This window comes from Anoplophora glabripennis, unplaced genomic scaffold (genome assembly GCF_000390285.2).
Source record: "Anoplophora glabripennis isolate ALB-LARVAE unplaced genomic scaffold, Agla_2.0 scaffold95, whole genome shotgun sequence".
Taxonomy (NCBI): Eukaryota; Metazoa; Arthropoda; class Insecta; order Coleoptera; family Cerambycidae; genus Anoplophora; species Anoplophora glabripennis.
This window is the reverse complement of record NW_019416252.1, coordinates 860,772-878,699: the sequence shown is the minus strand read 5'-3', so window position 1 is coordinate 878,699 and position 17,928 is coordinate 860,772. Positions and strand designations below refer to the sequence as shown.

The 17,928-nt window shown below is 33.3% G+C and overlaps 2 protein-coding genes across 2 annotated transcripts; both read left to right on the top strand.

Annotated features, from left to right (window-relative positions):
* Positions 1-1,460: 1,460 nt before the first annotated feature.
* On the top strand, positions 1,461-13,548 carry LOC108905824. The gene is made up of 11 exons (XM_018708852.1): positions 1,461-1,502; positions 1,577-1,776; positions 1,914-2,093; positions 2,190-2,438; positions 9,211-9,641; positions 11,654-11,783; positions 12,076-12,277; positions 12,357-12,550; positions 12,604-12,798; positions 13,042-13,223; positions 13,330-13,548. Exons 2-11 carry the CDS (start codon positions 1,578-1,580, stop codon positions 13,546-13,548), a joined length of 2,181 nt encoding a protein of 726 aa, XP_018564368.1. The 5' UTR covers positions 1,461-1,502; position 1,577.
* A 1,782-nt stretch (positions 13,549-15,330) lies between these two features.
* Positions 15,331-17,246, top strand: LOC108905856 (lipoprotein lipase-like). The gene is made up of 4 exons (XM_018708899.1): positions 15,331-15,404; positions 15,917-16,318; positions 16,478-16,771; positions 16,890-17,246. The coding sequence occupies exons 2-4, from the start codon at positions 15,919-15,921 to the stop codon at positions 17,132-17,134; spliced, it is 939 nt and encodes a 312-aa protein (XP_018564415.1). The 5' UTR covers positions 15,331-15,404; positions 15,917-15,918; the 3' UTR covers positions 17,135-17,246.
* Positions 17,247-17,928: the final 682 nt, after the last annotated feature.

The following is a 17,928-nucleotide window of genomic DNA, read 5'->3' as shown; positions in this document are numbered from 1 at the left end:
ATCCAGATCATTAATATCAAAATGATAATATAGTTGAGTATCATCAGCATAAGCTTGTACTTTACATTGTTGAATTGATTCTAAAATGGAAGCAGTGTAAATTATAAAAAGTAAGGGACCCAAAATTGACCCCTGGGGTACACCAGAAAGTATTTCTAAACTATTAGATAAAATGTTATTAACACATACCTGTTGAGATCTTCCATGTAAATAAGAATTAATAAGATCTAAAGTCGGTTCATCAAACCCATAGTACTTAAGTTTAGAACAAAGAAGCTTATGATTAATTGTGTCAAAAGCTTTAGAGAAGTCCAGTAAAACTAAGGCACTAACTAGTCCCCTGTCCTGTGCTTTTATTAAATCATCAGTGACGGTAATTAGAGCAGTTGAGGTACTATACCCTTTTCTAAAGCCACATTGCGATTGAGGTAAGAGACTATTATTTACAAAAAAGTCATAAATTTGATTATATAACAATCATAGGAAGAAAAATATGACATTTTTCGAATTTTTTAAAAATATTGTGCAGCCAAAAGTTAAGCCCATAATTTCTTTTTATGCGCATAGAAAAATGTTCATTTCTAGTGAAATATGAAAGCCAAAAAGCCAAAAATCTCCGTGGATATACGATTCACCCAAATATGGCTTTTTGAAACAGATACCGTCTGGACTATATGTAAACTTGAATGAGGGAATGTTTAGATTCCCAGATACAGGATGTTCCAGTTAAAACCCCTGAAAAAATATTTTTTAAAATATGAATATTATTCAATATAAATGAACATTTAGTGAAATATTTTGCTTTAAAGACTAGACTTTGACATTTGAACGTCTTTACACAAAAAGTTCTTATTAATAAATTATTGACAAATAATAAATTATCTAATCCAATGTTGCTTTCCTTATTTAAAAGACTGACAAAGTTTAAATCATTTATACTCGAAAATGGCTAATTTTAAGCACAAAAACGTAAAAGACAAGTTTAATGTAAAAAAGTTCAATTTTTAAAGTTGTTTAAGAAAGACAAATCATAACAAGAAAGATGGAGCAAAACTCTCTGATTGGTTCTATTTGATTGTTGCCATTTTTTTCATAGAAAAAAATAGTAAGCGAAACTTGTACAAATTCTATATTAAAAAAAGTATAAAATTCATGTAGTTGGTGACGTTGGTGTAATTGCTTTACTCATATATTATCACATATAATTTTTTAAATATAAAACCTATGGTTCTGTAAGCAAAACCTATGACATCCTTTTTTCCATTTCAGTGGCTAAGATATAACAGTAACATCCCATTTAATGAATTTATGAAATATCCACCTTAACAGATCAAAAATATTCTAAACATATATTTTTTTACAGACGCATACACTCAGATACTTCCAGATGAATTAGATTTCAAAAATATTTCCATATCAAGCTTACCAGTGATACAAGATGTAAACAGAGGCACTAGACAAGGCGTCTTCTCTTTCGGACCTTGTAGAATTGTTTATAATCCGTAAGTCCATGAAACAATATAACAACACCAACAAGAAGTGAACCTTAAAAACCAAGCCAAAAATTTTGTTCCAGGATGTGTCCTGATCCCGATGTAACGTTCTACCTCTATACCCGATTCAATCCCGAGCATCCAGAGCAAATTAGCGTTGGTTTGGAACGCAATATTTCAAATTTAATGGACACGGCTTTCGACCCATCTAAACCATCCAAGATTGTCATACACGGATACAATTCAAACATGCATTTAAGTGCCCTGGAGGAAATAAGAAAAGGTACATTTTTTCTTTTAAAACAAACAAATATTGATCTACTTTTAAAAAGAATAAAAATAAACAAGTCTGGAAGTACATTGTGGTTGTTATCTTGCTTATTTTGCTAACGACTAAATATGAATTGTTTTTTTTTCTAGAATATGTAAAAACGAGAGATTTCAACGTTTTCGCGGTCGACTGGAGTCCCTTGAACCGTTCTCCCTGCTACATCGGCGCATTGATAAATGTCAGACATGTCGGGACTTGTACTGCGCAGCTAGTCCAAAGAATTAGGGAGTTAGGAGGAACTGATATACACGTAATAGGTTTTAGTTTAGGTAGGACATATTTTAAAGACTTGAATTTTTATTCAAACGGATTCAGATGAGGAAAAAGTAGTAGTCCGGTAAGTAATTTTTTATTTTCTGCTATAGGTGCCCACATAACAAACTACATGGCTATCGCTCTTCGTCCTTACAAGTTACCAAGGATAACAGGACTGGATCCGGCATTCCCTGGCTTCATAACTCCTGTGTTAGATGATAAGTTGGACAAATCCGACGCTGAATTTGTGGATGTGTACCACACGAATGCCTTCATGCAGGGGAAAGTGGAGGAAAGCGGCCATGTTGACTTTTATATAAATGGAGGGGTCATCCAACCTGGTTGTTGGGCGGAAAGAAGTAAGATTTTTTTATCAGATTTTGTACTTTATCGTGGAATAATTTTTTTCTGAAATTGTTCAAGATTATGTACCTACTCTTCCTCGGAGCAAGTTCGGATCCAAATATGAAAGTTATTTTCTACTTTCCATTTTCCTAAAAATTAGACTTTTTTTTTTTTAGAGATCGATTTGACTTCACAATTTCCTAAAGACCTTTTTTTTTTGGACATCAATTTCTCCGGGTCTGTCATGAAATAGATCTGGCAACCCTAGACACTGTTCTTTGGAATTTAGGAATACAAAAAATATCTAATCTCAAATACAATATTTTTAACTGATGATATTGCAGAAAACTACATGCCCCAACTAGCACTGAATTATACCAGCAATATTTAATAAACAATTAATAATTAATAGTTATCTAAAATACAGGGTGCAAGAAGTTTGATTGCCATTACTTCAGCATGAGATAGAGTAATCATAAATGAATAAAAAAGAGTTATATATTACAGGGACGTTAGATTACCAGTTTTCAAAATACAGCGAGTATAAATATTGGGGAGTTTCATCACAACGTGACAACAGGGCTTAACCTGCATTAGCTGTGTAGCATTCTACACAGCTGATGTACACCACGTGCGCACGCGGCAGACTTGTCCTACGGAAGAAATGTAAACAACTATTATTGTGAAACATTTAATAAATTTCAAGACAATTGTTTCCCAGTTTTTAAATTAATAAAATAATATGTATCGATTTTGTAGTACGAAGATAGTGTTGTGCTTAAATTTTAGCTCGAATTTTAGTACCTAATTATGAATCTCTTAAACAGGAACTTAACTTTTAATCAAATTATGTATTTGAAAAATATGTAATTAAAGTACCCAAAGATTCACGTCGACCAAATAATCTTATGTAAAAGTAATTTAGGTACTTGCCAAAAAGCAAAATTCAGTAATTTTTAAATACACAAGTACAAAACAAACTACAACATATGCTCAAAAAGTCCATCACCATTTTCAATGCACGCACGACACCTTCGAGTCTAATTCGCGCATTCGCTGGAAAACACCTCAAGAAAAGGAAATAGTGGTACGCAAAAAACACTCAAACACGGTCGAATCCAGATACCAACTGAATTACGTATGTATTGGTGGTTGCTGGACACCTTAGTACCTCGTGTTAATCGCCGCGCCGTTGTCACATTGCTCGAAATGAATTTTATCGAATTTTAAATTTATTACAACGCTAATTATTTTTTAGAATTAAGCGTAAAGAAGTTGAAAAAAGTGATAAACATTGAATTTGATGGCATTCTATGCACGCAGTTATGTCAATATTCCTTAATTTGTACATCAAGTTTATTTTAATGTATTCTATCGTCTGTCAAAATGAAGGTAGTCAAACTTCTAACACCCTGTATAAATAAAAATGATATTTTTAATTATTATTAATTCTAAAACATAGCTGACAATTAAATTATTAAATAACGCAATCTTTTAAAAAATATGTTCCATTCTTATTGCTCTAACATCACTCTTGACAAAGGCCAACACATACAAAAGTCAATAGAGTTAGGATTGTTTTTTGGCTTCCTTTCAAATAGAATTAACAAATATTAGTAGACCAAAATTACACGTAAAACCCAAAACTTTTAGAAACAATGAAATGTTGAAACGTCAAAATCTGAGTTCGGCAAATTTAAAAATTTTGAGGCATTTTACAAAACTGATGTACTCTCTCTATTTACCTGCAATCTTTTCCATTTGAATATTTCATGAAAAAGCGGCAACTTTCTAAATCTTCTGGAAGGGATGCACTGCAGTCCATAGAATACTTGTTGAGACCAAATTCCAAGAAGACCCCTGCGTCACTTTCTTGGAATTAACCGCATTCGACACCCGAGGTAGAAAAACATTGGCGGATAATTTCAAGGCACACCCCTGCCCCGATAATAAATTGTTACAGTTGTTTCGATAACAGAACTTTATTGGCTTTATTCTTATCTTGAAATTCTATCTCAACAAATGTTGGATTGTATATTTCCTATACGATGTTATATCCGGGTATTTTAATTAGAAACTTCCAAACCTTCCTTGCCATTCAAATTTAATTGATACAGGTCATAAAAGCGATATGTACAGGCTACACCAAATATTAATGTAACGCAAAAAGTAAAAAAATATCTAGACAAATTAAAAATTTTCGTAGTCTAAATGTACCTGGTTCATCATACACAGGATATTTAAAAAAATGTGTCACAAACTTGAAGGGAATTTTACGAATTTTTGTTATGTTTGTTTAGTCTATCAATGAATTAGTCGACATGCATTTCATGTATGGTCCGAGCTAATATGAGAATGCTAGAGAGCGCTACGTTTTTATGTTGATGCTCATCCCAAACGCTAGATCCCTTCAGTTCGTATTTTTATAAGACTACACCAAAGATACCAGTTCAATTGGGAAACAGACCCGTGATTCCTGAAGACCAAGGCCGGTGTGCACCTCTGAAGCATAAAAGACAATATTATCACGGGTCGAACAGTATCCGAGGATAAGTTTGTGGATAATATCAGCAGATATAGGAATTACTACTTCTCTTGTATATAGAACGAGCAACAGCAGTTTCACCCGTACCATGTACGATGAGTCCAGGCTCTAAATCCAACTAATCACGCTGGTTTCAACGAAATGATGATGAGGACTCCAATTTTCTTGTCAATATTCTTTTTTCTGATCAGGTCGGGTTCGCACGACATGGAGTTTTTAATTTCCACAATACGCATGTGTGAGACAATCGTCATGCTACTATTGAACAATTGGGCGGGTATTTTGGGCTAGAGATTATTAGGTCCGGTTGTTTTACTAAACCGGTAAGGGGCGTTGTTTAGATAAACTTTTTGCAGAACACATTGGACAATATTCCTTTGAACCAAAGGCAACAAATGTGGTTTGAGCAGGATGGTGCTCTGGCGCAAGTTTCGTTTGCCGTGAGAGAGTATTTACATGGAACTTTTGGAGGAAGACAGGTAGGAAGAGACTTATCTATATCAAACTTTAGTATACACTTTGCCTGTGAATGACAAGAATGCACAGAAGGTCCTTGCGGTGAAGATGTTGTGGCTGCTTTGAAATGGGGGAAGCGTACTTTGAACATTTTTTAGTTTTTTATTTTTTTGATTGTTTTTAAATTACGTTGCTTGTAGATAGAAAAGAAAAGTGGTATAAACGAATTCTGTTTATTTCCGAAACCGTTCATTTGCTGAACTATGTTCATGCAGACTTTTGTGTATATTTTGAGCCAAATTTGTGACACATTCTTTAAATACGCTTTATATGATCAGGTGCTTGAGTAATAACTGTTTTACATTGACAATTTATTCATCAATAAATTGACGAAGTTCTTCATCAATTAATTCACGAATTTATTGGTAAACAGTGTGGTTTTACACTGCTACAGACTTTGTCAAGTTTTTTGACGAATGAATCAGTTCTACCAATGAATCAAAGAAGCAAATATATTTCAAAAATGTCACCTTTCCACTGATAATTGAAGTGATACAACAGCGGTACCGTTATGACACATATTATATAAATATTAGTCTTTGTAAATAACAAATCAGTAAAAACAATGCAAAACTAGCACGACGCCACACAATTATTTACATATTCCAATAACATAACCTCATTACTGATCTGAGGCTGGAAATCTGTTGGGTTGGTACTTCCGAACTTCACGAAGAAATTGACGAAAATTAGAACATGCTCTAATTCGTCAAGCACTTGATGAATAAATTGATGAAGTTATTTGACAGCTGATTTGGTGCATTACACTTGTCCAATTTCTTCATAAAGCGACTTCATCAATTAATTGATCAATAAATTGTCAATGTAAAACAGTTTTAATAAATGTTCGAAGTAATTCAATTGCAAGCAATTGTTGACTTCTTTTGTTTATAGTTGTCATTTTGACTTTTCAGGAAAGCAAGTATTTTCAAATATTTCGAAATATAAATCATGACATTTTCAAATCGGGAAATAAGTCATGAATGGAATTTTTGTCACAACAGAAAATCAACAGTCAAGAAAACGATTTCATAATTTTGGTAGTAATGAAAAAAATATTTTTCGAAAACTATAATTAAAAGTTGACTTTTACTTGATTAAGTGTGAAAATAACAGTTTTTTGTCTATGGAACTTAAAAGTTTTTTACGTTTAGAATGTTTTTTCTCGCTATGGCTCGCAAATAAAACGTTCATTTTCGATTTCGCAATCTAGATTAAAAAATGAATATGTGCATTAAGCATATTTCAATTTGTAATAATATCGATTGCGACTTCAGAAAAAATTGTATGTAGTAAAAGTACAATCTTGAACTTCAATTTATAACGTCCTTGCTTTTACAAGTACCTACGGATACACAATGTTTTATTTCCTGGAACAGATATCTGCGGGAAAGTATATATTCTATAAAAATATCTTAAAAAGATTTGTTCGACGAAAAAAATTGCACTTGCTGAAACGCAGGCACAATCTAAACATAATAATATTCCAATTGATTGATTTCACAGTTTATTGACCTGCTGCCAAATTTAGCATACCGATCATCTTTCTCTCGGATTAGTCAATATTTGGTAATAGCCGAAATGCTAGAGTAAAAGTTACATTTTGTTAACCGCCCGTCTGTTACTAATTACTTTTTTAATAATTTTATTTAGAAAAATAAAGTACACAATTGGTTTTCAGAAGCATAAGCATAACTTTGCTAAAGAAATACCAGAATCTTTATCAAATGAATAGGTATAATATACAGGATACGTAAAAAGGCAGTAGTCATCCTAGTAACAGCGACCATAAAACAGTAATATTTTTTTATAACGATTCCTAAGGGCTCGGTAACCCTTAAAAAAAGGTGAAATACTGTATTCCATAAATGACTTAAGATCCAATGAATACATTTACTTAAAAGGTGCAATGCAGTTAGTGTCAGTTAGCCTATAAGTAACATTTGATTAAAAAATTATCAATGACTTCTGAAGGATTTCTACTGTCAAAAAAGTTATTTCTAGTTAGAAAATCTCAGTTGAACAATTTTCGAACTAGTTAAGACGTCACTGAGTGAAATTACTAGACGTTTCGAAAGGCATATCGTTCTCATCTTCAGAAGAAACTGTAAAACTAGAGATTAACTCCTCTGGCTGGTATTTATATACTGCTGTGTGTATTGGTCCATATCGTTCCCGCGCATGATTTAAAGCCAATGGCCTGATAGTTGTGGAAGTGGTCTATTATTCCAGCAATTGTAAAGATTTCTTGAACATTTCTGCGATGTTCTGATCCTTGTCTTATATCTGCAAGTCGCTTGAAATCCTGGGTAGTTCTAGATCCTCGTCTCAGTTCAACTAATTATAATTTTTCTAAATTTTTATTGATTTTCTGTAGAGCCAAGATCTATCTTTTACTAGAGTGTAAAATTACTTAGGTTTAGCGCTTGTAAAATATCTGCCCAGCGCTCCACAACTGCTGATTATTTCTGTTGTTATTCTCTAGGTGATACTTGTGTTTTTTTAATTTCGTGGTAATGTGTTTCCTACCTCCTAGATAGCTGCAGTAAAAGAATTGTAATATAGAAAATTTGAAACCTGTGTATTGCGAAAAGTTGTTTCTAATCAAAGAATCAGACCTGAAAGTACGTCGCAACTCGATGTTACACTATGTACAGCAATCGTAGATTGTAAGTATATGGAGGGGATACACTATTCTTTACTATTGCGACCAACCAGAGGCCTATTGTAGATCTTCGTGAAGCTTAGACTTCTTCCAATCAGACTCTGCAGCTTTGACAGCGGTTTCTTCACATAGATGTCAGCTTCCAGTCTTTGTTTTCTGAATTACTGTTATGGACTTCGGCCTCTTTCTCCTGGTAGAATATACAACTGTTATTTTCCTTCAGATCAATTTTACTCAAATGTTTGCTGGGTCTCTAATGTCCTGTTAAAAATCCTACGATCCATAATGTCTGCGATTTTGGTTTAGTAAGTCTGCTGTTAACTCCTTCGATGCTGTTTTCATGACTTGCTTCTATCTAGGTATTTCCTATTACCATCACTGGGCTTTATCTTTTAGTCATTTCTGCATGAGTGTATTACTAATGGACTAGCAACGCCACAAGGGAGTTACCGCCCCTGTAGAGCTTTATATTCTCGTTGCCACGATGTCTTCATGCTTTGAAACGCAACCTACGGTTATGTCGTTCTAATTTTTTATTTTTATTAAAGCATCCAAACAGTTATATAGTTGTCAACGTGGAATAGATCGTATATGAGTCGATTGTCGGAATGAATAACAATTCGTTGGTTTTTGACTTTCTTCCCTACTATTTCCTAGGCTAGGTAGAACTTGTACCCTTTCCTTAGTCTTCCACCTCTGATCCCTGTGACTTTGTATCGTTCATATACCAGATCGGTTTGTCTTTACAAGGGATTCCTTCTCATTGTCCTTCCTTTCTTAAAGTTCTTTTGAAAATTATAGTGGTCAATTAACATTCTTAAAATTAAATGTGCCTCTAATTCATAGTATAGCTTTTAGTGCACTCCACTATGTCTACGGTAACATATTTACTGGTTGTATGTTCGACAAGACCTCCTACAATAATAGTTCAATTCAATAGTTTGTTCTCAAATGTAAATTTTATCTAAATTGGAGTTCCAGTAGCGCACTTATACTTAATTGTAATTTTCATTATTGTAGCCAATGTTTGTTCCTCTTCATTACAAATGTTTTTTTTCAGGATTTTTCGCCTGCAATCATCATAGGGCACCCCTCTACTACGCGGAGTCTGTCAACACCGAAAAGGGTTTCTTTGGATGGCCCTGCCCCTCCTACCTCCAATACCTCCTAGGCAGATGCCCCCCAAAAGATCCTCAAATCATGATTGGCGAGTTCATCAGTCCCCACGCTCGTGGAGTGTACCTAGTCATAACCGAGTCCGTGTCTCCTTACGCCGTGGGCAAGTACGACGGACCAGCCATCGAGATTCTCCTCAAATCGGACAGAGACAGGTCGAAAATCCTGAACAAGTACAAGAAGGAGATCCTGGAATACATCGACGAGGAATATGTGATAGAACAGCTCTACAAAAAGCAAGAGAAGGATGTGCGGATAAATTCTAAGCTGGCTGAAGACGTGTTGCTGTATGACGTCACTGACTTTATTAATATAGTAGGATTTTAATTTTTTTACTGCTTTAATAAATTATATTTTATTATAATTATTGTTTTATTCAAAAATATAAAGAAAGTAGTCAGAGGAACAAATATTTTATATAAAGTCCAAATATAGAAATTTCCTGATGATAGTCCACTGACAGTGACAAGTTATTACAATGGCATAGTTCTGTATGGTTAGTATTTGCAAAAAATATATTTGGATGAAGTTGTGATAAAAGTATTAGTTTAAAGACGCCAATTTACTTCAGTAGTAGAGGATATAGGAAATAATGCATGGTGTAGAAATAATACATAAAAATGTATCTGTATTTTATTGTATCGATAACATTTAAATAATATAATAGGCTCCCACTATGCTTACATAATATATTTGAATAAGTAACAATATTCTTCAAACTGGAGTTAGGTAGTTCGGATACTAGGACAAAAATGAAAGTAAAGTGTTAATACTAAAAACAGATATCGCATATTGTTACTTTACTACCGAAAATGTAAAAGAAACTTCAATTAATATTATATTATTTAATAATAATAAGTATATTTTTGATTTAAAAATATTTATACAGACATTTTTAATTTTAATTACTGCTGGTATACGTCAATACCAGTTGAGACATGTGTAGTCCATATAGTAGCCATTTGCCACAATATCACTAATTAAGAATTTTGTCATGAGATTAGTTATCTTTTACTTACATTTTTCATCAAAAAACATTGTCTGACTTAATTTTTTACGATTTTTCGGTTTCTTTTAAATTTATTTTCCTCCGCGAAACATCCTTCAAAGAGTCAAAGTAGTAAGGGATAGAGCTGTGCAGAGAACACCCTGATGTTAGGAATTTCAGATACCATATAGTGCAGGAATTCCAGCTTCTTCCAGGAGGACATTTGAGAACTATTCATGGTTTCACCTTTTTTTTGTGATAGTGTTCCGAAACTGATCCAGGTTCTTCGACAAAGTAGAAAAGAATGAACAGAATCATTCAAGCACTCTTAACCTTAATACAGAATAACGCGTAAGACGTCATTATAGATAGCCTTCATAAATGATTATAAGCCACGTAGCCAGTAATTTTGTTCGGAACAGTAGTTTTATTTTCTTTGCGTTGGCAAATAAATTTCGGTAAAAATAAAACAATAAGATCAAGATTACATTAAAATACAATATTCATTATTATATTTCAGTTTAAAACTCTTGAAATGTCTCCTCTATGGGGTCATGCTGAAATATTTTCATGTTTTGATTAGTAACAGACAAATTTGGTAATTTTCAGATACAATTCCAAGATTTTCACGCATTATACAGGGTGGACCACTTTTTTGTAGCAGGACTTTAACAGGCGATAGAGAATCGTATTTTAAGTAGAAAAGTTTATATCAATATAAGTCCGTAAAAGCTTCGATACGGACCTACAGGGCGTACAAAAGTGAAGAATTTTTTAATTTTTTCTTTCTAGCGCCTACAGTTTTTGAGATATTTTGTTCAAATTTTGGGGTTTAGTTATTTATTGGGGTTTACTTGGATAGGTATGCCAAATCATTGTGAAAGTCTACCGCGTGATCATTTTTTCAAGGTCGCGGCCCCTTTTCCACCCCCAAATTTTNTGTTTTTAAATCTAATATCTCTGGAATGAACATTACCACGCTGTAAAAAATTAGTTTTTAAAGAATGATGAGAAGGAATAGTGATAATCTTATGGAAAAAATTGCAAAGATGGTGACGCCTACGATTATCCATGTTGAGCCACTTGATCTCCCCAATGACATGAGATATATGGTCATATTTTCTTAGACCACTAATAAGACGACAACATGAATTTTGTACTTTTTGAATCCTGTATTTCTATTTAGTATCTCTATTTAGTTTAAATGTTTTTGTTAACTGTCTACATACCATACCAATTACATATTTTAGTTATTACTACTCTCTTCCTTTGAGTCTGTTAATCTTCAAATGCATATTTCCCATTGCTCTATTTTTAAACTTTTCCTTTTGATTTTTAGTTTATAGACTGCAACAATGGCAGGACAGCGATAAGTATAAAATATATAGCAACTTTGATCAACAACGGCAAATGCTTAGAATTTAGGTTACCAGAAATCACTATACGCTTGGGCCTGCTGAATATTTATGGTTTTGGCGATTAGAGACAACGTTCGTGATATCAGCTATTAATTTTCGAATGATAAGTATATCGAACCCATTTTAGCCATGAAACTGAACAGTTGTATAAAAGCGTTTAAGGAAAAATGGACAATATTAACAGTTTTGGTTAGGTACTGGGAAAATGTACGATTCTGTTTTAATAATACTTATATTTACATTGTCAGGTAAGTAGTTTAGCAAACATTTGTAGAAAGTAGCTAGAAACTGAGCAAGAAAAATCATTGAAAGGAATGAGTGTTCATTATTGTTTCCCTTTTAGATCTGATTTTTCTAGCATATGGAACTTACAATAGGAGCATCTTGATGGAAAAATATCCAGATTTAGGAAACAATTTTGTAATTTTCCCTGATGAAGAAAATGGGAATCAGTTGGGGTATTTGGATCCTCCAGCTGGACCCAACAGATTATTTGGCATTGGAAATAACGTAGAAGAAGATGTTACCTTCACATTATACACAAGGTGAAACAAGAATGGTTTTTAATTACTTCATCATACATTTGAAGACTGGATTTTAGAAGTTTTTAATTTTTTGTTTTAGGCAAAATCCCGAGGGGATCGAGTTGAAAAATTTTACAGATTTTTCAAGACATATAGACACATCTAAGAAAACTGTGTTCGTGACTCATGGGTGGATGTCTAGTGGGAAGAAAGATAATTGCATTATCATAAAGAATGGCTATTTGGAAGCCTCCGATGTTAATGTGTTTATTGTTGATTGGAGCGCCATTGCAGGTTTGTTAATACAAAGAATACAATCAGAATATTTTAGATTATATGCTTTTAAGGAAATATATTTTATGTATTCCCAATGGGACGTACGAAAGACGTTGGGGATTACTACTCACGCTTCCTGAACTACTTGGTCAATGATATGAATATGGATCCCAAAGACTTTCATCTCATTGGCCACAGTTTGGGCGCTCACGTATCTGGGTTTGCTGCAAGAGGCTTAATTAAAGGAAAAGTTGGTAGAATTACAGGTAAATACATTTTGTAAGCTTTGCATTGAATCACCAAAAATATATTTGGGGTAAAATGGTTTAAAAATAAACAGCTTTATTAGATGCTTTATTTATGTAGATATACAGTTAGTCTCGAATTGTATAAACTAAATTTATCTGAGAACAAAAATTTTAAAAATAATTCCTCAAAATAAAATAAAGGTTCATATAAATATATGCTGGTAGTCTTTGACTGAGCGCCTGTAATTTTTGTTCTACCAGGTTTAGATCCTGCTTTACCAGGGTTCGACGCAGGATTGATGAAGGAAGGTCGGTTAAACACAAATGATTCTGACCTTGTAGACGTAATACACACATGCGCTGGTTTCCTTGGACTAAAACAACCAATTGGTCACGTAGACTTCTACCCTAATGGAGGAGGACCTCCTCAACCTGGTTGTTCAGTGTTAGAGGTAAAAAAGATGTCGTTTACAAATTGTTAATTGCCTAAGTTTAAAGAGACTTTCATATGACGATATCAGTTGTATTTTTTTTCTCTTTACAATTCAGGTCACGGAAGCATGTAGTCATAGCAGAAGTTGGAAGCTATATGCTGAAAGTATAACCTTAAAGCAACCTTATATGGCGTCTAGATGTGAATCCTTTGAATTGCTTTTCACAGGAAAGTGTAATGGAACAAATATACCAATGGGATATTCAACACCTAATGGTGCTGATGGGGTGTACTATATAGAAACGACTGGAGAAGAACCGTATATTAATTTGTAGCACTATTTTCTGCAATAAATTAAACAAATAATTTTGATAGTTCAAGTGCTTCATTTGTCAAAATAAAGAATTGCCAATATATTGGAATATTAAAGCACAAAGCAGAGCTTTCTGTATTAAAAGTGTTATATGTGATATTTTAAAAAGCTTCAGTCAAATTCAGTCAAATTTGAGAGAAACTCATTTCTTAGAAAAATGGCATTATTTGCAGATTTGTATGTTTCGGTTTGTGTAGCAGTGTCACGGATTTAAAACTTTGAGGTCAGTAGGCGATGAAAACAAGATGTTGATTGCTGTGGCTATCAGATAATGTCATTATTGTCGTGTTCACAAAACTTTAAAAAAGCAATTTCTTCGGCCATTTCATTTAACTCCCACTCAAGAACTTGAAAAGATCCCAACGTTTACAATTTTGTGGCTGGTTGGTGGATGGCTTCACAGAAGATAATAATTTGCTTCAAAAATTGGTTTGTACCGACGAATCTTGTTTTACAAGGAACGGAATTGTAAATTTTCATAATTTGCATGTGTGGTCTGATGAGAATCCTAAAGAAACACGACAATAATGACATCACCTGATACACAGTAATCAACATTTCCTTTTCATCGTCTACTGAACTCATAGCAAGAATGGCTTTCCGTGGGCGATTTTCTCAAGAGACAATATTTCCTTTAAATAAAACGACCTTTTCAATGTTGCTGCCTGTTTTTTTAAAAATACGACTACCGTAAAAGTTTTGACGCTAAAAGGGAGAGGCAACGGGAGAAAACTAGCATCCAATATATTGATTTGACTAAAGCTTTTAAAGCTGTTTTACATTGACAATTTATTGATCAATTAATTGATGAAGTCGCTTCATCAAGAAATTGGACAAGTGTAATGTACCAATTCAGCTGTCAAATAAATTCATCAATTTATTCATCAAGTTCTTGACGAATTAGAGCGTTCTAATTTTCGTCAATTTCTTCGTGAAGTTCGGAAGTACCAACCCAACAGATTTCCAGCCTCAGATCAGTAATGAGGTTATGTTATTGGAATATGTAAATAATTGTGTGGCGTCGTGCTAGTTTTGCATTGTTTTTACTGATTTGTTATTTACAAAAACTAATATTTATATAATATATGACAGAACGGTACCGCTGTTGTATCACTACAATTATGAGTGGAAAGGCGACATTTTTGAAATTTATTTGCTTCTTTGATTCGTTGGTAGAACTGATTCATACGTCAAAAAACTTGACAAAGTCTGTAGCAGTGTAAAACCACACTGTTTAGCAATAAATTCGTGAATTAATTGATGAAGAACTTCGTCAATTTACTGAAGAATAAATTGTCAATGTAAAACATCTATGAGAAATAATATACCATAATAGTCCAAATGCCAAAGTGCCATATTTTAACGCGATTGGTAAAAGGGTTATGAAGTTATTAATTAAATTAGTTTCATTTTTCACAATTTTGAAGGTTTGTAACTCAAAAACCAAACATTTTTGTTAGTTTTTTTCATAAATCGCATTTATTTATCACCGTGAATATGCAATCAAACGTTGTCGATGTTTGCGGATACCCTGTATAATATGCTATCTTTTGCATTTTAATGTGAATAATGTTGGTTATGAAATGCATATGCATTGACAAACAAATTGATAGTAAAGGTCAAACGATTTAAAACTGGATGCAAGTTATAACCATTTAACATATAAAATTGGAGAATTGATGCATACGCTAATTACTGTTTATATTTCTATTTCAGTTGCTTGCCTTTAGCTATCTATTTAGTCTATATATTAACTGTATATGAAGGTAAATGTTTTGTGGATAATACTTGTTCCAAGGTTTTAAATTGTTCATTAAGGTAAATTAATTTAATAAGATAGTTTTAAGAAACTTTTTTATTGCATATTTTTGTAGCATTGAAACGGACATCGAAAAATTTGTTCATACAACGTAAAATTCCTCATTAAACGGCGTATTTTAATCAACCATAAATAACAAAAGTGTATAATTAAACAGTCTAATCCCACTAGTTATCTAAAGGCTAGTTCCTACATTGCAAGTTTTTATTAATTTTTCTAGTATTTTAACATCGAGTAAGTAGAGTAATTTGTTGGCCAATAAAATATCGAGAAAAACAGTAATCTTGCGGAATAAAAAAAATCTAAGTCTACTATTTTATTAATTATTCATCTTCTGACATTCATTCATTGTCTCACTTTCATTTGACCGTGGATATGGACAGACAAGTGGGAATGCGCCTTTACACTCAGACATAAAATTTGCTTAATCATTACGTAATCTTATCAGTTCAGTTTATAAAATCGTACGATGACTCCAGAAATTTTTCTGTCGCCTCGTTTGTTATTTCAGTTATGGATCAGGAAAAAGAGTTTTACAGATCACTACCTCCAGTAGACTACTCTTTGGCAGATGCAGTAGCGACAGACGTCATTTACAAACTATTCATCCACCCGGAACAAGAAGTCGGAACGATTCTGACAGAAGAAAATGTGGCTAGCACAAACCTGGATAAAACCATACCGACAGTACTACTTATCCATGGATGGACAAGTAACGACAACTCACCGTGGTACCGACCATTGAGGGATAGTTTTTTTAGGTTAGGTCCGCACAATGTGATTTATGTCGATTGGTCGATAGCTGGGAATAAGAGTTATGACGTTTCCAGTGCGAACACCAACCCTATAGGAAAGTATATGGCAAAGTTTCTTCTTGCTTCTGGAATACCTCTGGAAAATATTCATGTCATTGGTAAGAAGTCCAATATATATTAGCATATTACTGAATTTGATCGATGTAGATCAATTTATGCTATCTATTTTTAGAATTCCATATTAGTATACATGAATTATGTGTTGCCTAAACTAAAGGCAACGTTTGAATAAATATTATCGCTATTTGTTATTCTAGGTCATTCCTTGGGATCTCAAACATCTGCTTTCATCGGCAAATACATTTTGGAATTTAGCGGAAAGAAACTAGGCAGAATCACGGCTCTTGACCCAGCTGGTCCAAAATTCGAGCACCCACTTGTTCCTCCCGATTTAAGACTTTGTAAAAATGATGCCGAATTGGTTGATGTCATCCACACCGATATACAACTCTATGGATTCACCGCCCCAATAGGACATGTAGACTTCTATCCGAACGAGGGTAAACATCAAATTGGATGTCCCCGAAGAGACAAGGCATCAGAAGAAGAAGGTAATAAAAAAAACTATAACACACAGCTCCAACATAACATATATTTGGTTTAAATACTTTAAAAACTATAAACTAAAACAATATTTACTATTATTATGATCATTGTTTCTGTTTTTAGTTAATTGTTCACATGCTAGATCGACTCATTACTTTATTGAATCTTTGTTAACAAAATCGAAAGCTTGGGAGGCAGTCTACGAAGAAAAAGATTATGAAGTTACAGTAAGAGTAAAAGAAGAATCAAGGGAAGTTACTTTTGGTCATCATGTTGAAAAATCTGCTAGAGGGGTGTATTATTTTGAAACCAATGCTGCACATCCGTTTTTGAAAGTGGAACAAAATATATTAGACAGAACAGCGTGAAGTGAAATTAGTTTTAATTTATTGTCTATATAACTCAGGATTGCTCAATTTATATTGGTTTGGGTACTACTATAATATATATTTGATAATTTATTAAATTATTTCAAATCTGTCTTCTGTATTATCCTTGTGTTCTAAGTTATGTAACATTAAAAATGACCCTGATTGTAGTTTAAGAAATTAAAATACCTTGGATGAAATAAACTGTGCAAATATATATTGAACATTAATTACACAGCCCCACAAAAAAGTGGGAGGTCTGAGAGTCAAGATCATGGTGTCCATACGTTTTTGGTGTCCCTGAATCCGAATCCGGGGTCCGTTTGACCCGATTAGCTTTGGGTTAAAGTCAGTTCAAGGTCAAATGTAAAGAATCAGTTAAAAACAAAGTAAACCAATATATCTATATATCTGCATTTGACCTTGAACTGACCTTAACTCAGAGCGAATAGGATCAAACGGACAACAGATTCGGATTCAGCGATCCCAAAAACGTATAAATATGCAGGTTTACTTTTTTGGCAATTCAATCTCTATATTTGACATTGAACTGACCTCAACTTCAAGTTAATCGAGTCAAACGGACACCGGATTCGGATTCAGCGATCTCAAAAATATATAGATACCATAGTTTTGTCTTTTGGACCTCATACAATCGGTCTATTTAATAAATGCGCATTTTTTTAAGTACCTACTGTGACGTTAACACTGACTCATTATTTAACTATCAATAAACACATCAAAAAATTTTGCAGACTTTGTCTTGATGCGGCATTAGAAATTAATGTGAAATT